The 26785-nt window shown below is 40.2% G+C and overlaps 1 protein-coding gene across 1 annotated transcript in view; it reads left to right on the plus strand.

Annotated features, from left to right (window-relative positions):
* The window catches only part of Mettl24 (methyltransferase like 24), a 93965-nt gene that overhangs the window by 24837 nt on the left and 42343 nt on the right, over positions 1-26785 (plus strand). The window contains exons 2-4 of the mRNA XM_013022432.1: positions 5496-5594; positions 12817-12941; positions 23946-24174. Coding sequence (XP_012877886.1) covers positions 5496-5594; positions 12817-12941; positions 23946-24174 — 453 coding nt within the window. The remainder of the gene's footprint in view (positions 1-5495; positions 5595-12816; positions 12942-23945; positions 24175-26785) is intronic.

The following is a 26785-nucleotide window of genomic DNA, read 5'->3' on the forward strand; positions in this document are numbered from 1 at the left end:
TAGTCAACACTCAATTGAAAATGAGAAATATCAGATGGCAAGAAAGGTAACTATTTGTGGGATCTTAAGGTAATTCTATAATTTTACTGTACTGCCTCATCATATGAATTCACAATTATTGAACTATGAAGTTACTTTTGTACGTTAGCCCAGGTTAAATGCTACTATTGTGTTTGAAGTGTCTCTCTAACCAGATTCTGGTGGTTCACTCCTAGCCACTCAGGGGGCTGAGACCTAGAGGATCAAGGATAGAAAGGTCTGTGAGACTCCATTCCTGATTATCCAGCAAAATAACTGGACTGGAGGAATGGCTCAAATGGTAGAGCACCAGCTCTGAGCAAGTGAAACTGAATGAGGGTTAGAGGCCCTGAGTTCAAGCTCCAGTGACTGGTAGTCTTTCTAATTGTTATTGAAAGGTGATGTACTGAGGGATTACAGTTACATAGGTCACATAAAGAGTACATTTCTTTTTGGACAAGGTCACCCCTTCCATCACTTTCTCCCAGTTTTCCCCTCCTGTTCCCCCCCCACAAGTTGTATATAGTTTATTTTCAACAAAGTGTCAGTACGTATCTCACTATGTGAATATCTCATGATCTCCCTTCCTCTCTATCAAACAAACTTCCAAACAAGACAAATGGTACAAAAAACAAAAACAGCAATGAAGGGAAAAAAAAGATGTAACAATAACAGTTACTGGTAAAGATGTGGCCAAAAAGGAACTCTACTTCACTGTTGGTGAGAATGTAAACTTGTTCAACCACTCTGGAAAGCAAAATAGAGGTTCCTCAAAAGACTAAACATAGAACTTCCCTGTGACCCAGCAATTCCATCTTGGGCATTTATTCAATAGACTGAAAACCAGGCTTAAAGCTACCACCACTAAAGCTACCAACACATGTTCATTGCAGCATTGTTTACCATAGCCAAGACATGGAATCAACTCAGATGCCCCTCAATGGATGAATTAATCAAGAAAATGTGATATATCTACATCTACATCTATATCTATATCTATCTATCTACAATGGAATTCTATTCTTTCATCAGACACAATAATATCATACCATTTGTAAGGAAATGGAAAGACTTGGAGAAAATAATATTCAGTGAAGTAAGCCAGGCCCAAAGAAACATAGGTTGCATGGTTTCCCTCATTAGTTGTAACTAAAATGTACCTACAAATCTACAAATGGTAAAAAAAACAAAACAAAACAAAACAATACACTTGAACATGATAAATTGTTCAGGTCTTTAGACATTCACACAGTGAGACCAAAGGAGGATATTCTTAGGAGAGGACCACAAAGGCTCAATAGCTCTGTGCATATGATCATATAAAATGAGATTTATCAAAATGAACTACAGAAGTAGAAACGTAAAGTCTTTAATGATTTTAGAAAGATCTTTGCGGTATTTTGAGACTTCTAACAGTGAAGATGCATGATCTGCATTATTTGCCTTTTTTGCATTTATTAGAGACTAATGATCAAGTGTTCTATTTCTTTGTATCTCCACAGTACCTATAGAGATTCTGTCAGAATCCCTAAACAGTTTGTTGAATGTGTTGGGTGACACAGCTGTGTATTAACTTGTAACCAAGCCTGGTGTAAGGCACAAATAATGCCAACGGCATGCCCAAATGATTCCTCAGTCAAATATCACTGCTTCTTTCCAAAGAATGCTGTCCAGACAAAGTCCATTTACCAATCCTAGTCCAGGCCCTATTGTGTTCTACCTGCTCTGTCTCTGAGGGCATGGGCCAACTGCTTGCTAGCCTTCCATTTGGATTAGGCTAACAGGAAGCAGGAAATCCTCAGAAAGGGCAGACAGTGAGGGTGCAGTCTGATAGGATTGGCTATGTTCCATTACTATTATTATTATTATTTGTCGGTCATGGGGCTTGAACACTGAGCCTGGGCACTGTCCCTCAGCTTTTCAGCTCAAGGCTACTGCTCTACCACTTGAGCACAGTGCCACTTCTGGTTTTCTGGTGGTTAAGTGGAGATAAGAGTCTCACAGGGACTTTTCTGCCTGGGCTAGCTTTGAAGTGTGATCCTCAGATCTCAGCCTCCTGAGTAGCTAGGATTACAGGCATGAGCCACCAGCGCCCCGCTTGTGTTTCTTTATTAAAGGCCCTCTCTTGGGCTTGTAGGCCATGAACACTGTCCACACTTTGTAAGCGGTCCCTTAGTGAACTTCTCCAAACAATCTGAAGATCTCTGATATTTTGCTGGGCCTCTGACAAGTATTTGCCCAAATCACACAGATGACAAAGTTGGTTCAATCTAGCTCCCACAGCCTGTCTCCCTTGTATTATTTCCAACTAAATACTCTCTTCCAGGTCACCTGACCTCCAAATTAGAATCAACTGGAGCAGGGGTGAGCAAGCTACAGCTCACAGGCCAAATCCCACCCACAAACGGCCTGTTTCTGTAAATGGGGCTTTATTGGAGTATAGCCAGGATCATTTGTTTACTGTCTCTGTCTGCTTTTGAGCTATGATGGGAGGTGAAGGGTTGCAACAGAATCTTTATGGCCTGCAAAGTCTAAACTGTTTGTCATATGACCCATGATAGGAAAAGTTTACTGATCCTTGACTTAGTGGGAAAGTAGACATATGAACTTCATCATTTTCATCAAAGGCTCCTGGGCCAGATGCGGGGGGGCACTTGTGAGTGACCCCAGGATAGTTAATGGGAGGTGTTTGACTCCAGCCTGACAGGCTCTTGTGGATACTGGCTCTTGTTGCTGTGCAACTGCTATAGTGACCCAGGAAGACACTCGATCTACTCAACAAAAAAAAAAAGAACGTGACTAAGAAAAAGGAGGAGGCATTTGCATTGATCATTCGTGCTTTCAGAAATATTTCCTGAAAAGAGTGGCTGGCCCAAGTGTGTTTGCATTTCCATATCAACGTTACGCTGTACAAAGCTGACTCCTCTACCTGAGCATGCTGTCTCTTAAGAATCCAGCTTGCATTTATGTCTGTCCTTACCAGGGTCTGGCACAGAGTTGTCAATGTTCAATAAACAGTTTCACCAAATGGTATTCAATGTTTAAGAACAGAAAGAAAAGAGAAATAGAGGGTAGAGGTGTGTTAGACAATTCTTCTGCTCTCATGGGCCCCTACCTGCTTGACCCTCACAGATTAAGAACAGCTAGCTATAAGATGAGGCAATCCATCTGGTAAAGGTGTGTCTCAGGGAAGACTGGCTACATAACTTGTGTAAATGAAAATCCAGAGCTTCTTGTTCAAAACTCAGGAAGAATTTGAAGGCAGGGTCAGTAGAGGACTGAGTAAGGCCCGCTAAGCCTGAGGAGGCTGTTTATCAGTGAGTAAGAGGTCAGGGAGGTCCTTTTCCTCTAGAGCCACTCCAAAGGCAGTTCAGACTGTCGGGATGCTGAGCCCCGGGACTCTGCAGTGGTAGACAGCTGAAACTGCCTGATCTGGGATAAGGAATCACCTCCAAAGTGTCTGCTGTATCCCCAACCAGCCCACAGGAGCAGATTGCTTTTCCCAGTTCCTGCTTGTTCCGCCAGTGCCTCTCTGTTTTTGGTTTAATCCCTGGTCATCTAGACAGCCAGTTCATGCTAACATATCTTATGGACAGCCATGGGTTTACACGATTGTCTTTACCCAGTGTTTATACATGAATGATTCCTTATCTTGTCTCCAGAACCCTCTTCTGCTTCTTTTATCACCACAACTGGATACAGAGACCACTGTGCAGAGAGCCCTGGAAGTCTTTCCTGCCCTGAAGGCTGAGCCTTCCCTTCTCTTGGGATCCCAGTGAGTTTCTGGGAGGTCACCAGGTGGTGACAATGCTGGGTGTGGAGCTCTGACTTTTTGCAAGACTCTTGAGACATGCTTCTTTTTTTTTAATTGTGAAAATACTGTACAGAATGGTTACAATTAAGTGGGCAAGGTAATGAATACATTTCTTTTTTTTATTGTGAAAATACCATACAGAGGGGTTACAATTACGTGGACAAGGTAATGAGTACATTTCTTATCAAGCATTGTTGCCTCCTCCTTTGTTTCCCCTTCCCATCCCTTCTCATCTCCCATCCCCCCTACCCCCCCCCCCCCAGCCAAAGTTCTAAAGTTTGTTTTTTGATATAACATCTTGTACATCTCATTGTTGCAATGGGTCCACCTTCCCTTCCACAAATTATACCAACATCAAATACAGTGAAAACAGGGGTTATACTATGGGGGAGGGACATACAAAACAACAAAGAAATATCTTATAAATATGTTAGAAACAATAGCAAGAAAGAAAAAAAAACATTTGAGTCTTTAGCTTGGGGTTCATTTCGCCTAACATCAACTTACTGACCATTTCTGCTTGTCTCAGACATATACTAGTTATTGCAAATAAGGGAAACCATGGGACCTATGTTTCTTTGGGCTTGGCTTACTTCACTTAATATAATTTTTTCCAAGTCTTTCCATTTCCTAACAAATGGGAGGCATAGAATTCCATTGTGTATATATTTACCACATTTTCAACAGATGCTGGAAGGGATGTGGACAGGAGGGAACCCTACTGCATTGTTGGTGGGAATGTAAACTCGTTCAACCACTTTGGAAAGTAGTTTGGAGGTTCCTCAAAAGACTCCACATGGAGCTCCCCTATGACCCAACAATCCCACTTTTGGGCATTTACCCAAATGCTTACAAACAAGACCACACTAAAGCTACCAGCACAACTATGTTTATTGCAGCACTATTTACCATAGCTAAGATATGGAACCAACCCAGATGCCCCTCAGTAGATAAATAGATCAAGAAAATGTGGCATGCTTCCTTTTGATTGGCCGGTTCTACTTCCTCCAGACAACTCCCTCCCTCAGTGCCTCCTCAGCCCCTTCTTGCTGCAGCGTGAGCTCAGGGCTCCCTACTAGCTCCCTGCTTGTGGGAGAGACAATGTCGGCAGTCTCTCAGAGGCTGGCATAGGGGCTGTTCCACAGTGCCAGGAAGCTACCCGTCCAGGCGTGGTGATGACAGCTCCAGGGTTCTTACCCTGTGTGCATGAGCAGCAGAGGGCATTGCCTATTTCGAAGGAGTGTGCTAAGGAAGTGTGCTTGAGTATTTCATCCCCAGGAAGGTGTGATTCCAGCATTATGGTGCCACCAACACCAGAACTGTCCTTTAGGGAGGCACAGAGTCACCAAACTCTCACCTTAGGGAATCATAGTAGATGAAGGATTGTGCAATAAAGGCTGCAGTTAAGCCTGATGGAGTGAGTTTGCCTTTGATCCAAAACATGGAATGACAATCCCCAAGGCAAGTGAGTCTTCTGCTGAACTTGGGGTGATGGGCTCTGTCTGGTCTCATTTGTCTTCCTGTGGCCAATATAACTTTAATGGCAGTAGCTCTGTGCACACAGCTTTGGTGACAGTGGAGGCAGCTGTGGCCCCATTGGATCCTCACCATACTCGCCCAGCATCTCATGGCTCACACAGTACCTGTGTTCTATCTCTCACAGGGATCCCGGTGGCACATAGAGCTCCAGCCATGGGCAGGCCCTGCTCAGTCCCTAGAAGAGGAGGCCTCGAGGTTCCTGAGATACATCAACACCATGCAGGTTGGGTTTCAGCCTTACCTGGGTTTGGAAGTCATGTCAAAGATACCGACTGCCCCTTTGAAAGAAGGGTTTGTCCCTGAGGGGTGGGAGGCTGCTAGTGGTTCTTGGAAGGCTCACAGTTATTGGCTCCCTCAGAGGAGGATAAAGATGCTTCCAGTTGCTGAAGCATCTTCTTCCTTCCAGAAGCCTCATCAGCCTGAAACATTCTAATGATTCATCCTGGAGTGTTTTAAAGATCCACTTTAGAAAATTGTTTTGGAAAAGCACTTGAAGCAACAGATTTGTCCCTATGAGAAAGCAGTTGAGCATGTCACAGAACAAAACCATCATCTGGAGGCTCAAACTCCAATTTGTATTTGGAGATATTTGCCTTCTCACTTCTCTGCTGGGGAGGCTTGGCAGCCAGGGACACACTAGGCCAGAGAGCAGAGGAGAGTTCTGAGACAGAGCACTGCTTAATGAATCCAAAGGCTTTCACTCTTCTTGGAGCACTTTAACTCATTACCAAGCAGCAGCCGTTATTAGTGGCTTAACACACAGTGGCAGCTCCTGCCCAGCTTGAGGCTGAGTCGACCAAACAGGCAAGAGACCATCTATTAAGGAGAGTCTATGTCTCTTGACACATTAATCAGAAGGTACTGTTCTTGTGGCAGTTATAAGAGGGGATCTAGGCCCCAGGGATACTTAGCCCTGAACTAAGAGGTGCCAGTGAATTAGGTGCTGAGCATAGGCCCATCTGGGAAGCTGTCCAGGTAGAGTGAAGTATATGAATAAGTGTGACTCCAGGGATCCTAGATTCTTTTGATTTCCTTTAGTCCACTGGCTCTGGGCACTTCATTTCTCTGAGCCTCACTGGAAGTAAATCTAATTTTTCATTTGTGGAAGAGGATATATTTCTAGATTTTTTTGGGAGGGGTGTGTGTGGGGGGGACAGATTATACTACATACCCCTGATCTTCCTGCTTCAGATATCTGAGTGCTGGGATTGCAGGTGTGTGCAACCATGCATGGCTTACTTTAGGAACTTTAGGAGGCTAGTTCAGGGGTAAAAGAGAGTGTCATTTCTTATGTGACATGGTCAGTCAAGCAGGAATTTTAATATTTGTCATTCAAACATGGAATTCAAAGTTTGTGGAAATAATTGTGTATGATGGAATGATAAGTTGGTTCTTTTGCTTTACAAAATTCATCTTTTACTACTGAAAGTTAGTCTGGTGGACTTATGCAGATTAATTAGTATACTGAAATCTTAGTTTTACAGTTTGGCTTTACAAAGGATTGGGAACTAGAACTCTTAATTATGTTTTAAAAAATTTCCTAGGCCCTAGAGAGAAATGAGGAGTGTTAAATTTATGAGTTGAATTTGGGAACTTAGGAACCCATCCTCCAAAATTAATTTACTGAGTGCAAGAGTCCAAATTCTATTTTATGTTTATGTTCTATAATTTATACAGGTGTATTTACTTAGAAGATGTTCTTGAAGCATGCAATGGTCATGCAATTTCAGGCTCCTGGATTTTCTCATGAGCTGTGGGCTAAGAGGAGAAAAAGTCTTAAAATCAGTGAAAGCATTCTGTGATATAATATAGTCTGATGTTGTAACTTTGAGCAATTTACTTTGCTTCTATGGCTCTCACTGTTCTGATACTGAGAGAGAAGAGAAAGAGATTGGATCAGACAGTTTCTAATGTCTTCCCAGTTCTGTGACCTTGTAGTATGCAGATATTAGGGTAAGGATATGCTTAACTAAGCTTTCTTGTTTTTTGTTTGTTTGTTTTGGTTCTGGTCCTCGGGCTTGAACTCAAGATCCTAGGCACTGTCCTTGAAATTCTTTTGCTTAATGCTAACATTCTACCACTTGAGCCACAGCTCTATTTCTGGCATTTTTGTAGTTCATTGGAGATGAGTCTCACGAATTTTCTTGACCAGGCTGGCTTTGAACCACCATCCTCAGATCTCAGACCCCTGAGTAGTTAAGATTACAGGCACGAGCCACATGGCTTAACTAAATATTTTTTGAACACCTACAACATGCCAGGAACTGAAGTAGACCCCGGAGAAAGTCTGTGCCCTCAAGGAGCTGATGAATGAGTTGTGAAGATAGATAAGTCCACATTTAATTATTATTCAGCTTGATCAATGCAATAGTAGAGGTTTGATTGTTGAATCTACAAAGGAGAGAAAGATCCTTTCTGCCTTTGAGTTCTTATGTGCGTTATCTAGGATCAATTAACACAAGAACACAAGAAGAGAAACACATAAAAGTTTTATTAAACTTCCATATATATGGAGATCTTCATAAGAGAATGAAGTCTAGATAAATGACCAATGTATAATGCTTTTATGTTTTGGGCGAAGAACAGTAAACTTATGAAGGAATAACAGGACAAATGGACCTCTAGACTAGAGCAGTAATTAGTAATTTTTATTTTCTGTTTTTTTTTTTTTTTGTGCCAGTACTGGGGCTTGAACTCAGGGCCTGGATGCTGTCTCTTCGGTTTTTCTCTCAGAGTTGGTGCTGTACCACTTGAGTCACAGATCTAATTTTGCTTTTTGCTTGCTAATTGGAGATAAGAATGTTATGGACTTTCCTGCCTGGGTTGGCTTAGAACTGTGATCCTCAGATCTCAATCTTCTTCAGTAGCTAGGATTACAGTGCCAGGCAGAGCAGTATATTTTACAGGTGCTTCCAAGACATACATTCAGTTTCATTATGGGTAGATACATAGATGAGATATAGATGCCAATCAGATATAAAAACAGACTTTAAAACACTTCAGTTTTTCTAGTTCAGAGCAGCCACTGTAGCTTAGATTAATTTTATACTGCAAGACTTGCTTCCTGGAAGCATATGGTCTGGGGGTTGACAGCATGGTGAAAATATTATCAACCAAGTATTTCTGTGCCAGTACTGGTCTTGAACTCAGTTTCATTGTGGTCTCAATTACTATTCTTTGGTGATCAAGGCAATTTCCCATGAATCTGACTTGCTGCATGTGACACAAGACAGGCCACGTGGCCCTTTCTGAAGGTATAGTTTCTCAAGTGATTGTAGCTTGAAATGATCAACACACCAATTCAGACTATTGGAGATGGAATATCCTCAACCTCTGAAAAGCTCATTAAAAGGGATTTTTGTCCTCCAGAAAGAACAAAATAAATTCCCAGACATGACAATGGCTTTGCAATCAGGAGCCATTTGATCTAGGCAAAGCACTGTGCTTTGATTCACTTCCAGGTTAACAAGAGGCCAGCAAGTGGGAGCAATCAGCAATGACACTAAGTGATTCTTATCAGGATCTTTTGCTAATTCTTGCTCCAGCCCCTTCTCTGGGTAATGGAGAACTTTTGGGTTGCTTTTGTGGCTTCTGCCTGATTTAGAGCTCATCTTAACAATGAAAGCCTGCAAAACTGACAGAATATTGGAGTTACTGTTACCTAAACCTTTTCTGTTAGCAGTAGTGAGTCATAATGGGTTAGGAAAGAAGAGCTCTGTACATCCCTGAAAGTACTAAAGCATATTCCATCCCCATCTTCTTATTATAGCTTTTAAAATAAGAAATCATGTCTCTCAAATCCGTACACTTGTATAAGACTCCATATTTGATATATCCATTGTTGAATTTTTTCATGTATCAGTGCCAACAGGCATTTACTGAGCAGTTGCTCTGTGCCTGGTACTGTGCTGGCTTCTGGGATGTCAAACTTGAATATAATACTCCCATACGCTGGCAATCAGCTCATCTTCAAGAGAAATCTATGGCTACTAATACGGGGTGTGAAGATAGGTGGGGAAGGTACCCTAGGCCAAAGGAGCTGAGGAATAGAGGCAGAGGGCATGGGCCAGACTGGCACCGTACCAGCTGCTGGCATGGCACACCTGCACCCTCACAGCACAGTGTCCCTGGTGGCACCACTGGACCCCTGCACGTCTAACAAACCATCAGAGGGATATGGCATGCAGAACACCAGCTGAGTTTCATTAGAAATCCCTTTATATATTTTTTTATATTTCTTTCTTATGAAAGACTATGAGTGCATAGCAGAGTTCTGCAGTTGATGATACAATCTGCTGCTAACAAGAAATGGTTAAATCATAAACATAGTGCTCTGTTCTGAGAGAAGGCTCCAGATCCAGCTTTTTATGTCAACCCCCAAACCATATGCCTCCAGGAAGCAAGCCTTGCAGTACAAAATTAAGCTAAGCTATGGTGGCTATTCTGAACTAGAAAAATGTTTTAAAGTCTGTTTTTTTATCTATCTATCTATCTACTCACATATTTGTAAGAATAACCTATGAACTCAAGTTTTTGAGATGTAGACAATAAATTAACAACATTATATAACAATAGTATTTTTACATTTACTCTCTCTTCACTCCACACACCCCATCCCCCATACCAGAACAAAAACAACAAATGTTTCCTTCTGCCCTTGAGCCTTCCAAAACAATGGGGCTGCATAAACAGTTGATTGTTAAGGAATTTTTGCCAACAGTCTCCAAATTTTAAAGACTGCCTTTGCCACATTCACTTATGAGCTGGCAGGAATGCTACTCAAGCTTTTGGGCTACAAAAAGAAAAAGAAAAAGAAATGAATATAAATTAGTTCCCTTTAAGCTAACTAACTAAAAATGAAAATAGAAAACATTTTTTGCCCTGGAGTCTATTTTTCTTTATCCAGGCCTAATTTGTTTTTCTATGGCTAAAATTACTAGGGGAATTAGGCAGACAGAGAGCATAATTACTTGAGTTAGAGCGAGCTCCACGTTGCTATCCTGGCTTCTTTTGCTTGCAAGAGACCTTATTGAAGCCCTGGCCATCAATCTTAACTAGAAAGTGTGAAAAGTCAATATTTAATTAATTTTAGGAGAGAATTTCATGGAGAACTTCTAGAAGTTTTTGAAAGCTAATGTCTGTCAATGAGATGGTTAGTAAATGGTTCAAATTGGCTAACTCCCATGTTTTATTTTTGAGCTGAGACAGGAAGGAGGCTGGATGGCAATGATGTATCTTTAAGAGGAATGTAACTGTGTAAGACAAGAATATTATAATAAGAAAAATGCGAAACAAGACCAACCGTTATCTATAGCACAGCAAACTCTAGTCAATGCCTTTAGCAAAGGAGGACCAGCTGGACTTCAAAGTCTTGACTCTTGGTTTCTAATACTGACGTTTGGAAGGTTGTAGTTAGCTGTGGGTACCAGTCCCCTCTGGCTTTTTGTTAGGAATGGGAGTGGAGTGAGGGCCTGCTATGTTTCTTTGGAAGCTCTGGCCCATGTATAACCTTAAATTTCTAAGAAACAGTCAAGATCAGTTTGGAACCTCTTCTTGTGACTTTACAAATGGTCAGGCCACCAGGAAACCCCCAGGATTGCCCTCCTAAGAATCACCGGGGGAAGCATAATTCATATTCCCAGGAGTCAGTGTTTACGATTCGAATTTGCAGATGTGGAGTGGGACCCAGGAACCTGAATGTTAAGTATTTCCCAAGTGATTCTGCTGCAGTGGATTGTACCTTAAGAAGCATTGTGGAAGAAACCAAGTTAGATTTTGATGGTGCTAGGAGGAAAGTATGAATGTCTGTCATGATGTAGCAACTGGAAGCATCAACCAGTGCAGTAATAAACAGGAAGGTGCCCTGCAGCGATTGGCTCAGGCTTCTGAAGTCCAGTTACACCTTGGAGGTCTCAGAACTTCCCTCGACTAACCTGCTTCCTGCTAGCAGCAGGTCTGAACAGAAAAGGCAAATGGAGGAGGATGCAGCCCACATTCAAGGCACAGCAATCTGCCTCACTCCAGTAGATCAGAGCCCAATATGCACAGAGCCCTGACTAATATGCACAGAGCCCTGACTAATTACATTAGCCATTCCCCTGAACTTGGGTAGATGCGTGGGGAAGAGGAAGTGGCCTAGCAGTGTCTCCTCTTCTCTTTGAGAGGAGAGTGGAAGGTGAGTTATAGAAGGGTACCATACTGATGTACTCAGCTAATATATGTATTCTGTACTAGTTGCTTGAGAGAATGAGAGTTCCATTTTTGATTTCTTTTCCCTTTAGGCAGTGGTTAGAGATAGAGAAATAGAAAGATACTAGTAGAAAGAAAAAAAAACTAGTGCTTTTTCTAGCGCAGGCCAGCCCTAGCTTACAGCAATCATAAGGCAGTGCTGGTTGAATAGGCTACACTTTGGAAAATCAGTTACGGTAAAGGATTGGCCTAAAATGCCTTAAAGGAAAACAATATCACTTATTGTTATGTTTTTCTAGTGAGTTAAAGCAAGAAACTTCACACCACCCTTTGCACATAGAGTATTCTGTTGTGTTCTGTGTTACAGCTGTGTCATAGTACATCATGATCAAGAGAGTTGTTTGCATAGGTGTGTGTATGTTTGTTTGTGTGTGTGTATGTTTACTGAGACTTGAACTCAGGACCAGGGTGCTGTCCTTGACCTTCTTTTGCTCAAGGCTATTGCTTTACCACTTGAGCCTCAGCTCCACTTCCAGGTATTTTGGTAATTTATTGGAGATAAGGTCTCATCGACTTTCCTGCCTGGTTGGTTTTGAACTTGGATCCTCCTGAGTAGCTAGGATTATAGACATAAGCCACCAGTGCTTGACAGGACATGTCTTTTTAGGGTAGCTTATAATCTTGTCAACAGAAAGTGCACAGTAATTTCACTTGACCCACAGTCAGCTGTGTATCTTGGATAACATGTGCCACCTTTCTGGTCTCAACGCTCCCACCTTCCTGAGTTAAGGGGCAGCTTTGTAAGAACCCTTCTGAGATCAAGGCCAGTGGTCAGAGCACACATTTTGCCCTGTTCTCTATGTCTGGGATGCCCTGGGTCAAGGCTCAAATCTCCTGATCAACTCTGGTTCATTCTCCCAGATTAACACACCACTGCACAGCCTCCTGATGCTTCTTCTCTCTCATTTCTGCTCTTGATTTATTTGATCTCTGAGCAGATATTACAAACAGCTCTTAATTACCCTTCAAACCTACACCGAGTCTCCATGAGGTTACTGCTTACTTGGTATATCATTGAAATTCCTGGGAACATTCTCCAGCAGTCTGCTGGTTGGTTCCCTGGGGAGAAGGGTTTTGCTGTGGAGGATATAACTCTCCTATTAGGGTTTTCAGGATTGAGGAAAGCAGTTAGTCCCCTACCTGCCATTTAGCATCCAACATTTTAAATTATTCATATTGATTTGCAATCCTTACAGATTGTATGTGATCACATGGGTGCAGACTCCAGCCTTGCCAAGAAGCCCTGGTTGGTGTGTCTTGATGACAGGTTTGGCTTAGCTCATCAAATCCGCAACAAGCAGTGCCGCCTCTATTCTCTAGGGTGAGTACATTTTTAACCCCTGCAGAAGAAAACACAAACATTCCTACAGACAGCCCTGGCCTCTTCAGGTACACCAAGTTATGACTGGTTGCTGTGTTTACAGGTCTATACTTTATCTCCTGACATTGTTACGGACTAATTTGTTATACCACTGTAGGCACAAGCAGAGCTCTGAGGCCGCCTTGTCTGGAGCTGCCTTTATTTGTTTATTTTCTTTCTCTCTTTCTTTCTTTTCTTCCTATTCTTTGAACTCAGGAACTGTGCTTGCCAGGCTAGGGCTCTACTACTTAAGCCACACACACCCCTGATTCTGTTATGACCAACATACATCTTTGGTGCTTATACCAATCAGGACAGGCTAGCTAATGGTATAGTCCATGTGGATGTTTGGCTTTCAAAGTTCAAAGGATTAAACAAACAACCTTTATTTTCTTGTACATGATGCCTTTCCAGTGGAAGTTGGTGGGGGTGGTAAAAGGCAAGGTTTCAGCTTGTTGCTGCCATTCAGAAACTCAGGCAATACTAGGGTTTGATTGTAGGGCCTTACACTTTGTAGGAAAGCACTCTACTACTTGAGCCCCCTAGCCTATATTTTTGTTTTACTTTTTCCCCCCATATAGGATCTTGTCTTTTGTGGAGGCAGGCTGGGACTGTGATACTCCTATTTACATCTCCCATGTAGCTGAAATGGCAGGTACACCTCAGCATGCTTGACTTGTTAGTTGAAATGGAGTCTTGGTAACTTTTTTGCTGCTTGATATGAGCTTGAGCTATGGTTCTTCAGTCTCCACCTCTTGAATGGACATAATGACAAGCATAAGCCACCTGCCTGGTCTGAAGTCACTTTTTCTCCCATTCTGAGGATAACAAATTGGCAGCTTCAGTTTTCTCAAGATAAGTAAGAATAATCCTCTTGGTGAAAATGATCATTCCCAGGTGGAATTAGAGCATCCTTATTATAAAAAGAGAGAACACTAATTACCTACAGCTAGGAAAAAGAGAAAGTATGTTAACAAATTTAATACAGCTATGAATAACCCAAGACTCGTGATAGCCACTCCTTGATTTTTATTTTGTATACCAATGATAAATTGATCATTATCAAGAGCAGTGGCTCTTGCTTGTAAACCCACTTATTTGGAAGGTGGAGATAGGAGGATTGTAATATGAGGCCAACTTGGGCAAAACAGTTAACAAAATTCTATTGTAACCAACAAGCCATGTGTGGTGACTCATGTCTATACACCAGCTTTTCAAAAGGAGAAGGACTGAGATCCAAAGCTAGATCCAGGCAAAAGCAGAAGATTGGGGATTTGGTTCAGTGGTAGGGCTATTGCCTAGCCCTGTGTTCTATTCCCAGTACTGCAAAAAAAAATTGTGTGTGTGTGTGTGTGTGTGTGTGTGTGTGTGTGTGCTGATCTTTGCGCTTGAGCTCAGGACTTAAGTGCTGTCCCTGAGCTTTGTTGCTCAAAGCTAGTGCTCTACCACTTGTGACACAATTCCACTTTTTGTTTTTCTTTTGGTGGTTAATTGGAAATAAGAGTCTCATGGATTTTCCTGCCCAGTCTGACTTTGAACCAGGATCCTCAGATCTCAGCCTCTGGAGTAGCTAAGATTACAAGTGTGAGCCACTAGTGTCAGCTATAGTTTTATATTTGACTAAAAAGAAAGTGAAGGGAACTTTTACCAAAAAAAATCCTGTGAAAATTGATAGTTATTCAAGCTGAAAATGATCATGATGCATGAATGGATCTAAGGAGCTTTCTGTAAAAAGGATAATATAAGAGACTATTTCACCAAATATTTCATTGAACAGTCCTGAACTTACAAATGATATCTGTTCCAAGAAAAGGCAGGAGCAAGTTATTTTGTTTTGGAACACCCTGATCTATGGATGCTTATAGAAGCTATGTAGGTTCTCAGGCTAGACTACTGAACAAAGAACCAGGGGCCCTACCAAGTGCAGCATGCTTGTTCATCATCTATGCATATCACCATCAACCTCTACACTTTATGTTCTGACAACAGCCACAGTAGTCAGTCTTATAAGCAGCCATCTGATATGAAGACCTCACCAAAGGTGCCTCAAGAGGATCATCACTACTATAAAACTCTAACCAACAAGAATTACCAATCATTATGACTTGAAAATAAAGCAAAAAGGTTCAACTAAAAGTTTAAACATTGGGAACCACTCTTATATGGATAAATGAGTTATACATACACATGGCATCTATCAGTGAGACTTGGCATACAGTAGACATTCAATATTTGCTCTGTAAATGATGGCCTGAATAGAGGAGTCCATGCAAGGACATTGGGCTTCGAGTGTGAAGGCTGGGGTGGATGCCAAGCTGCTCAGCCTGTTGGATAGAATTGAGCTCTTTTCCTTGAGAATCACAGCTACACTTCCAGTCTGCAGGAAGAGCCGGAAATAGTGACAACAGAGTTTATGCCATATGAAAAACTTGTCCAAAGTAGTAAAAAAATAGTTGCATGTCACCACATGTGAATTGGAGATCTCAGCTTTAGCCTATCTTTGTTGCTCCAGGCTGTCTTTATAGTTTACTTAATATTATACACACTGGAATAATTAATGTAAACTATATACAATAAAAATAAAACTTGGAAAGTTACTTTTTTGGAAAAATTCTAAATTCCTTTTTTTCCCCTTATACATAAGAATTGTTGGATAAGATGGTTCTGCTGTAATACATCAGATTATTACATACAAAAAGGCATGTGTGTGCGTGCACACATGTGCACACACTAGAACTTGAACTCAGGACCTGGGCACTGTCCCTTAGTTTTCTTGCTCAAGGTTGGCACTTGACTATTTGAGATACAGCTCTACTTCTGGCTATTTGGTTGTTAATTGGAGATAAGAGTCTCACATCTTTTCTTGTTTGGCTGGCTTTGAACTGAGATCCTTGACTCAGTTTTGCTCAATACCCATCCTCAAGCAATCACTTCTTGATGTTCTGTCTTTATAGATAGATTCACCTATTCTGGATAGTTCGTGAAATGGAAATAATATGTGAACCTTTTGTGAGTTGTGCTTTAGTTACCATGTTCTCAAGTTTTACCCACATTGTAGCATGCATGTAGCAATACTCTGTCCCTTTTTATGTCTGAATACTATTCCAATGTTCATGTGGTTATAGTCACATGAACAATGTCCTTCAGTTGATGGACATTTGGGTTGTTTCCACTTTTCAGTTATTATGTTCGGAGAGGGATAGTCACATATAAGGTTTTAAGTAGGCAAATGTTTACATTTATATTGAATATATAATATTTTAGGTTCACACAAATAACCTCTGGTAGCTCCAGTTTCTCCACATCCTTGCCAATATTTGCTATTATTGATCTTCAATTATAGCCACCCTGATGTATTTGAAATGATATCTCATTGTGGTTTCATTTTGAATATCCTTACTGGATAATAATCTTGAATATTTCCTCCTCATGCTCTAAAATTTTCTTTCCAAAGGAACATAAAGGCCATTAACCTTAATACTGTGATACATATATATACATACATATATATATATATATATATATATATATATATATATAAACTTAAGACTCGCAAGTGTGTGTGTGTGTGTGTGTGTGTGTGTGTGTGTGTGTGTGTGTATGTGTGTGCGCCAGTCTTGGTGCTTGAACTCAGGGCCTGGGCTGTGTCCCTGAGCTTCTCTTGCTTAGGGCTAGTGCTCTATCACTTGAGCCACAGCACAACTTCCAGCTTTTTAGGGTAGTTTATTAGACATAAGACTTTCTTGGACTTTCCTGCTTAATTTAGCTTTGAACTGAAACCCTCAGATCTCAGTCTCCTGAGTAGCTAGGATTACAGTCCTAAACCACCAGCACCTGATTCTCAATTTTTTTTTTTTGCTGGTCCTGGGTCTTGAACTCAGGGCCTGGGCTCTGTCCTTGAGCCTCTCTGTGCTCAAGGCTGGTACTCTACCACTTGAACCACAGCACCACTTCTGGCTTTTTCTGAGTAGTTTATTCGAGATAAGAGTCTCATAGGCTTTCCTGCCCAGGCTTGCTTTGAATGATGATTCTCAGATCTCAGCCTCCGGAGTAGCTAGGATTACAGGTTTGAGCCACCAGCACCTGGCTCTCACAGATATTTTTAAGAGTATCCAAGGACCTGGCACAGAGGTACAACCTGTCCCTTTTATTATGTTTGGTGACATGAAAGGGCATGTGATTGACAATACCACCCTCAGCTCGTCCAAAGAACACCTTTATATAACTTGCAAGCAAGAACCTCCTTCAAGAACTCTTACCAGAATCCACAACAAAATCATCACAATGGGCATTATGGTGTGAATGACACACCCCCTAGAGTTGTTCAGTATACAACTTATACAACCATAAATGGGGACTCCAGATCCTTTTCTTTTGGCATTAGAGAAAGAAGACCAAGATGGTTGCCCTGTTACTCATTATCTTTGGAAATCTCTATTACTTTGGTTGTTCTGTTACTCTATTACCTTTCTATTTCTTCAATAGTTCTTAGATTTGATGGTTCTTCTATGCTGAAAATTGTATCATGATCTCAAACCCCAACATTAATTAAGATCAATAAGCATGAGTTATATAATTGTATCTCTCACCAGAGAGGGAAAGATTGCAGCGTTCATTCAAAGGCTGATGCCTTTGAATGTACTTCTCAGCTGCTTAACTGTTTCAGCAATGGGTTGTGGTAGGAACTGCTAATATATCTCCAATACCTATTTCCTATTCTTCCTTTAGTAACAGACCTGAGGTTAGTGGGGCACATGGTCACCCTACTGATGGCTGCATTTCCTGTAGCTCTAAGTGGCTATCTGACCAGCTGGAAGCAGTACTTGTGAGTATAAGTGATGTGTGCAACTGTTAGGCTGTGGACCCACTGGAATGGAAGTTACATGACTGCTGCTTCCCTTCCTACCTCTCCTGATAGCTGGGAAAGGGTAGGATGAGGGAAAACTGGGCCACCATTTTACACTTTGATCTGAATTAGGGTGGCCTATCCTTCTTGCTTCATAGAGTAAACACTGGAATGTTTCTATGATGTAAATTTGTCTATGCGGAATTCTCTTTCCAGTTATATAAAAGCATAAAGTGATTTCCTTTAAGGCCAAAAACATTTTCATATAAATAAGACTTATCATTTTATTATAGTTATTTATTTGAAACTCTCCCTTCATTACTACATTGTAAGTTTTCATCAGTGTGTCTTTAATTTATCTTGTTGCCCCTCATGTCCAGTAGAGTAGCTTGCATTTGTAAGGTATTCTATAAATATATGTTTAGGTACATGAGTCAGGCCGTGAAATATCACCCACTACTGCTATGTTTAGATTTGTGTGGTAAGTTTTGAGGATTTCAGACTTTCTCTAAGAGTAGTTTTTCATGGAGTAGTGTTCTGTAGCTCTGTCAGCAAATCTTCCCAGCATGGAGAATTTGGGACTAAGTAGGATCAACACAGACCTTCCTTCATGGAGCTTTTCCATTTAATAACAGACACATTTCTGTACCCCTAAAAGCATAAGTAGGTCTCATAGTTCCAAGTCTTATGGTTCATGGGATACCAGGTGGAGGTAGAGAAAGAGAGTCAATGCTTTGAAACTAGCAGAATTGGCTGTGACTCCAGTTAGACTGCTTTGGGCCATGTTTCTTGTTTCACAGTACCTTTGTGTATTCTATTTGTAATTCCTCATCCTGTTTGCATCTACCATAAACATAACTAATTTCCAATAAGCCCAAAGATGTCTGATTTCAACTACATAAAAGTGACAGCTGTAGACACTAATTAAATCAGTATAATTTACCACTTTCCAATATAGTATATGTTGATAGATAAAGATTAAATGGTATGAAAATGTCACAATGAAACCTCTTATTTTGTCTGGTCCATATATGCTAATGAAAAAGGAAAAAAGATTGACTAGATTGGGTGCAAGTAACATAAGCTAATGTAAAAAAAAACATACAAGTTGCTGCTAGGCACTGATGGTTCATACCTATAATCCTCCCTAGTTAGGAGGCTGAGATCTGAGGATTGAGGTTTGAAGCCTGCCCTGGTAGGAAAGATTCTGAGACTCTTATCTCCAAAACGATCAAAAAAGCTAGACTTGAAGCTGTGACTAAAGTGGTACAGTGCTAGCCTTGAGCAAAAAACGATCAGGGACAGTGGCCAAATCCTGAGCTCAAGCCCCAGGATAGGCACACACACACACAAAATTTACAAATTACAAATAGTTTTATGTTATCAAATATATCATAGAAAATGACAGCTTATTATTTAATGATTAACTCATATGTGAGTATATATAATATACATAATACATGTATATATGTAGAAAATTTCTGGAAGATTATACAAAGAACTGTTGATTTTGTTCATCTCTGGAAATTAGTGGCTATGTTTTCCAGAGGTAGAAAATTTTCACTTTTTGCTTTCTATACTACTTCCTACTATTTGATTTTTTCTATGTGCATTCATAATACTTATTTTAATTGTAAGAAATTAGTTTAAAGGTTTTGGATGTACCTCAGTGATACTGTGCTTGCTGTGCATGTTTAAGGCCCTGGCTTGGACCCTCAGCTTCCACAAAAACATAACAAAATAAAATCAAAAACCCTATTTTAAGTTGGACACTAATCAGTATGTAATAAAATGGCATGTCTAACCTCCCATGAAAAGAACAACTACAGAGTAGTTTGTGACTAATTTAATTCTTAAGGATATTTCAGGTCTTGATTAAAATGTATATGTTTTAGAGTAGAGAATTGTTCTTGGGAAAAAACCTGAAAATTCACAGAGAAAGATGTACACACTTTTTTTTTAAACTCTAGAAGGTTGCATACAAGTAATATTTAATGAGTACTTTTTTGGCATCTTTTCCTCTTAGCAAAGCTTCAAAACTACTCTATGGTAACACTTTGCTCATCTAAGTTTTAATAAATTTAAGGAAATATAAAGGCCCTTGGTATGACTTCTACAGCATTCTGACCTGTATAGAAATAAATCTGCCTGCTAAGAATGCTTTGTAGTTTCAGCTGAAACTCTTGGATTTATATATATGTCACATATCAGCTAGTTTTGCTGTGTAACAAATCACTTTAATACTCAGTGGATTAAAAACACTGTTATTTATGATTGCCACAATGCTTGCTGGTCTGCTGGATTTCAGCTGATCCAGGCTATTCTCAGCTCAGAGGCTTTTGTTCATGATAAGGTGGCTGTGAGTAGTTCTTTTTTTTTTTTTAAGAAAGAGAGAAGGCTGGAAGTCTGTCTCTGCTCCTCATAGTGTCTATACTGCTGAGACAAGCAAGCTATTCATGAGGATGGTGGAAGAGAGTGAACAGAAGTAGTCCAGGACTATGATCAGGATTGGCATCACAGAAGGAAGGGAGTCACATGGCTAAGCCACAAAACCAAGAGGCAAGAACGACATTCCCTTATAATGCATATGGCAGGAGTGTGGATTGAGGAAACGTGAAGAATTAGTGCCAACAAGTCAATCTTCCATACCAGAGTAAAATGATAGAAAATTTGGAAGGAGATTGGCTAGAATTTTCAGTGATCTGAACGGTGTGGGTTCAATAGGGCACAGGATTTTTTGATGGAAGAAAGGGGAATGCTTGAGAGGAGTGCTGGATCTTTTTCTTTTTCCTCTTTTTTTCTTTCTTTCTTTTTTTTCAAATAGTGTGAAAGAGCTACAGCGGAGGAAGCATATAAAATCTAGTGGGGAAAGAAACAGAACAGGAGGATGAGTGGAGAGAAGACAAAGAAGATTACTAGAAAGGGCTGGATGAGTATCTCCATATTAAAGGCTTATTTTAGTTAATTGAAATATGCTAAATAATTGTTATCGACTATATTTGTAAGTTTCTCAAGTATGTAATGGCCTGAATCAGTAGTCTAAGAGAATAATATGTTTCCATACTGGGTTTTGCCAACATATTGTAGAAATTCTGTGGAATTGGTATGTGGAATCAATCTACCATAGGCCTTTAGATAGAAAACAAAATTACTATTTAAAACAAGAACTAGCCTTCTGTCTTGATTATTTTCATACTTTGAACCACTTTAATCAAAATGATAATTCTTACATAATTATCAAGGATACCTACTAGATCCTTGAATATAATTCATTCATAATTTCTTCCCCTTATTGGTGTGAATTTAGGTAAAGAACACTTTTGCTTATTCTCTGGATCCAATGGAACCAGATGCATTTGCTTTTTAAGGAAATTATAGTATTTTTATTTTATTTCATTTTAATTTTGTTGGTTGTGGGACTTGAACTCAGGGCCTGGGCACTGTCCCTGAGCATCTTTGTGCTCAAAGCTAGCTTTCTATCACTTGAGCCACAATGCCACTTCTGGTTTTCTAGTGATTTATCGGAGATAAAAGCCTCATGGACTTTTATGCCTGGGCTGGCTTTGAACCACAATCCTCAGATCTCCTGAGTAGCCAGCCTCCTTTGTAGCCAGCCTCCTGAGTAGCCAGGATTATGGGTGTGAGCCACTGGTGCACGACAAAACTATGATATTTTAAAACATACCCATTTCGTTTCCCTTACTTGCAATAACTAGTACATGTCTAGGACAAGCAAAAACGGTCAAAAGCTATGTACATATGACCATATAAGATGATGTTAAGCTAAATGAACCCCAAGACAGGGACACAAGTGGCTTTTTTCTTTCTTGCTATTGTTTTAACATACTTATTCTCTTGTTCCTTTTGTATGTTCTTCCCCCATGGTATAACCCCTGTTTTCATTGTATCTGATTCCAGTGTCCTGCATCTTGTATATACATTTTTCTAATTTGGGGAAGGAAAGGGATATAACAAAACGCTTAAATAGGGATACAGGTTGACCCATTGTAACAATGAGATGTACAAGACACTATGTTGAAAATGAACTTTACAATTTGGGGGGAAGGGGAGTTGGGAAGGTAGGGAGGGAAGGGATGGTAGGGGAAAAACAAAGGAGGAGGTAACAATGCTAGATAGGAAATGTACCCATTACCTTACTCATGTAATTGTAACCCCTCTGTACAGAATTTTTACAATAAAAATATATATGGGGAAAAAAAGAAAATCAAGAAACTGCCTGAACATCATAAGCCAATTTTCAGAATAAATTTTGTATTGCATCTTTAAAAAAAAGAATTTATTGAGTATTTTCTACTAGCTTTCATTACTATTTATATACACAGAAATAAGAAAGGGTAAGAAAAAATGTCAAAAGAACAGACTATGTGTTTTGTATTTTTGTCAAATAAAATGTGTGATACATTGTTAAAAAAAAAGAAAATGGCTGTGATCTGTGAATTAAATTTCACACACAACCTGGTGGCCCTTCTAATGTAGACAAATTTAGTTCATTATAGAATGTACCTCTCCTTAGAGAAATAATTCTATGACTTATATTTTTGGCATTTTCTAAGAAAATCTCTTAGGACTAGTGGATATATATATATATATATTTTTTTTTTTTTTTTTGGTCGGTTGTGGGGCTTGAACTCTGGGCCTCGGCTTCCCTCAGCTCTTCAGCTCAAGGCTAGTGCTCTAACAATTGAGCCACAGCACCACTTCTATTTTCTGAGTGATTTATTGGAGATAAGAGTCTCACAGACTTTTCCTGCCCGGACTGGCTTTGAACTGTGATCCCCAGATCTCAGCCTCCTGAGTAGCTAGGATTACAGGCATGAGCCACCAGCGCCCGGCTAGTGGATATTTTTATTTGTCTTACTTCTACTATAATTTATGTCCTTGAAAAAATTAGCTGGGTGCCAGTGGCTCATGCCTGTAATCCTAGCTACTCAGGAGGCTGAGATCTGAGAATTGTGGTTTGAAATCAGCCTGGGCAGAAAAGTCCTCATGAGACTCTTGTCTCCAATTAGCCACTCAAAAACTGAAGTGGCACTGTGGTTCAAATGGTAGAGCACTAGTCTTGAACACAAAGATCCTCAGGCACAGTGCCCAGGCTCCAAGTTCAAGCCCCAAGACTGACCCTCTCCCCCCCCCCCAAAAAAAAATCACTCTCAGCCAGGCACAGTGGCTTAAGCTTTTAATTGTAATTACTTTCAAGGTAGAGATTACTGAGGCTTAGCGTGTCAGCCTGTCATTCTCAGAAATAGAGGAAGCACAAGGAGGAGAATGGTAGCCAGGCCAGCCTGGGCATAAATTAAGACCCTATCTCCTAAATAACCAACACAAAAGAAGCTGGAAAGCATTATTCAAGTGGTAGAACTTGAGGTCCTGAGTTCAATCCCCAGTACTGCTAAAAAAAAATCTCATATTTTTTACATTTCTCTTTTGTGTAGCAGTTTTGAGCTATAATGCTTCTGTGTTGTTTGAAGGTTTATTGAATATGTGCATTAGACATGTATTAAAACAAGAGAAAGCTTTGTAAGATTAAGAAAATTGGTCTGGATTGGAGGGCCCTATAATTTCAAATGGTAGAGCACTCACCTGAGAAGTGAAAAGCCCTAGGTTCAAATCCTAGTACCACAAGAGGAAGGAAGGAAGGAAGGAAGGAAGGAAGGAAGGAAGGAAGGAAGGAAGGAGGGAAGGAAGGAAAGAAGGAAGGGAGGGAGGGGGAGAAGGAGGGAGGGAGGGAAGGAAGGAAGGAAAGAAGGAAGAAGGAAGGAAGGAAAAAGGAAGGAAGGAAGGAAGGAAGGAAGAAGGAAGGAAGGAAGGAAGGGAGGGGGAGAAGGAGGGAGGGAGGGAAGGAAGGAAGGAAAGAAGGAAGAAGAAGGAAGGAAGGAAGGAAGGAAGGAAGGAAGGAAGGAAGGAAGGAAGGAAGGAAGGAAGGAAGGAAGGAAAAGAGGCTGGTTTTGTTTTGGTCGGTCATAGGGCTTGAACTCTGGGCCTGGGCACTCTCCCTCAGCTCTTCAAGAGGCTGATTTTTGAAACTGTGGTTTTGTCACTTCAACACTTTTCTTCATTTTGAAGTTTTGGTTACTGGTCTCATTCCTCTTTCACTCCAGGCTGGGAAGTGATGATACTCATTTTGAAGCAAGCATGGCCAATAATGGATGTGAAGTACACCATTTTGATCCTAGTGTGAAATCAGCTCACATTCTGGAGAGCCAGCGCCTTTGGCATCACCGACTGTCCATTGATTGGCGTGATCCCCATCCAGCTGCTGCTGCCCAAAAGACACATAGCAACACCAGAAAACTGAGAAGCATCTTGGATGAATTTGGGCATCACAAGGTAAGACTTTTTATTTGCTTTCATAATTAAATGAAGTGAACAAGCCCATCAACTTGAACAAATGGAAACCAAGGGTTAAAATATTGACTTTGGAAAGTTGAGGTCCAAGTTTACTCTTACTGATCACCCAACATTATTTATAGAATCAACTCTGTGGACATAAAGTTTTGGCAAGAGAGGAGAGAGATGTTTACATTGGTTTGAAGATTTTACTCATTGATTTAAATGTACAGAAAGGGCACACTGCTTATGTTAGAAACAAATACAAAACAATCCAATTTAGGTTTATGTTTGGTAAGACACTACTCGTGTACAATATTTCTCACTATTATAACATGTTTCTCACTATGTTGAGCCTGTAGGCTTCTGAAGTTCAGAGAATATGTGTAGCTTTGATTAAAATTTACTTTATGAAATTGAATGAACATTAGATATGTATCGATTTAACTTTGCAAATATTTGACTGTGACTATATGACAAAAGAGAAATACCATCTTTGATGTATGTTCAGAAAAAGTAATTTTTAGCATAAAATATCTGAGCTCATTATGTTTTATAAGCTACTGATAAAAAAAAATGTCTGAGTGTGGTTGGTTGGTTTGATCTCCAGCACTTCTTGAGTTTGGTCTATCTTGACCTATGGTCCCCAGCCACAGGTGACATGACACTTAGAATGTATCAGAGTGGGCATTCATCTGAGAGGCAGGGTTTATGGAACCTTTTGATTTAAGTTGGCTTCTTGATCTTTCGTAACAGGGCTTTCTTCTGTATTGTTCTTTTTCCTCTCCCTCTTCTATTTTTAAGTTGCTTTAATTAGACAGGCAAAGAATGCACTGTTCTTGTATCATACACTTGACTATTGATTGGTATTTTGCTTTGCCAATGAGAGTAACTAGCATTTAATAGTCAGGAACCTGAAAATTCAGAACAAAACCCCTTTTCATATGCTATTAATTTTTTAGTAAGTGTGGGAAGAAGCACGGCATTTTTTGAGAATTGTTTTTTTGTGGGATTTTTTTTTTGCCATTTGTTACCTTTATATATTTTTTTTTACAGCTAAAAATTACATGCCTTATTCTTCAAGACACCAACTGTGGAGCTAGTACTTATGCTTTGTGTTCAATAAGGAGCCTTGCTGCTCCTCCTTCTTGCCTTTTCCTTCCTAGCCCTCTCTACCCTCACTCTTCCAAGGAAAAACTGAGTAGGAAAAGAGGGGAAATTCAATGCCATTTTTCTGATACTATTTTAGTAAAAGATTTTCTAAAAGGTGAGGCTGAAATGAGGCTTTGAAAAAGCCATGTATGGGTATAATTTATGTAACCCCATTTCCTACAGAGAATATTTTTTGGATAACAAGTCATAAACCTGGATTGTTTCTTTTTGATTCACTTCCTGCGAGTTTCAGTGACAAGCCTGTATTCAGGGGAGAAAGCAGAGAGCCCTTGTCGCACTGCCCTTGAGACAGTACAGGATTTAGAAAAGACTAAGTCCTAGAAAGGACTGCTTATGTTCCTCAGGCTATTTGTCAAAAGTCAAATGTGTTAATGCCAATAAAAGTGATGTGGCTCACAATTGCCAGGTCCATATTTGCTGCTAAAAACAAAAGTCACGCTTGAAGAATTTAAAGATATACTAATGCACTTTCATAGAGACTTTTTTTGGCAAATGCTTTCAAACCGAAACAAAATATACCAAAACCCATGGGTGATTGATTGCATCCATCAAGAGCATGCTTGGAGAGGTGGTCTGGTGCCAGATGAAAGCAAATCCTGCCTGAGGCCTGTGGCAAGACTGGTCTGTCTTAGTTTTTCTTCATGTGCATAGACATTGGTAGATAGGAGATGGCTATGGCAGGGATGCTAAGAGATCAAAGCATTTAAAATGCCAGTGCCTTTGCCTTGCCTTCTGTACTTACTGATTTTGAAAGTGACAATAGAAACCGTAGGTTCTTTTCTCTACAAGACTTTAAAATATTCCATATAGTTTTGCACTCATTTCCCAGTTAAGCTACATTTCCCCCCACTTATTCTCTATACTCAGGCCTAGATTCCAGTCACTCAAACAAATTTATGAGCTAAATCAAAGGCAAGATTCTGAGATGGTGACAGAAAGATGCATATGACTTTTGCACTGCTTAAAAAAAAACCACTTTGCTCATTTTAACTTCAAGGTATAAATCAGAAAACTTTCCTAGAACACAGGTATGAGCAACTAGCTGCTTCAGCAAACCTATGCAGTTCAGAAGCCAGTCTAACAGGGAGTAGTATCTTCTGGATCTAGCATTATTTCTGCCTCTCTGGGCTGGGAACCTAACATGAAACCAAAACATTGGTTTTGTTGTGTGTTTTATGCTGAGTTTGAGAGAATATGGGCTTTGAGATCAAACTATGAAAACATCTTTTCCTTGTCTCTATCAAATTGGCGAATATAAGCACATTGTTAATACTGCTTGATATTGGCATGTTTGTTGGGAATAATACATCAGCTTTGCTGGAAATAGAAAATGATAGTCTGACTTGTGGAGGAGATGGGGAAAAACCAGTTGTTTAAGGATACAGGTGGACCTGTTGCAACAATGAGAAGTACAAGTTGTCATGTCCAAAACGAGCTT

Source organism: Dipodomys ordii, unplaced genomic scaffold, assembly GCF_000151885.1.
Source record: "Dipodomys ordii isolate 6190 unplaced genomic scaffold, Dord_2.0 Scaffold62, whole genome shotgun sequence".
NCBI classification, from domain to species: domain Eukaryota; kingdom Metazoa; phylum Chordata; class Mammalia; order Rodentia; family Heteromyidae; genus Dipodomys; species Dipodomys ordii.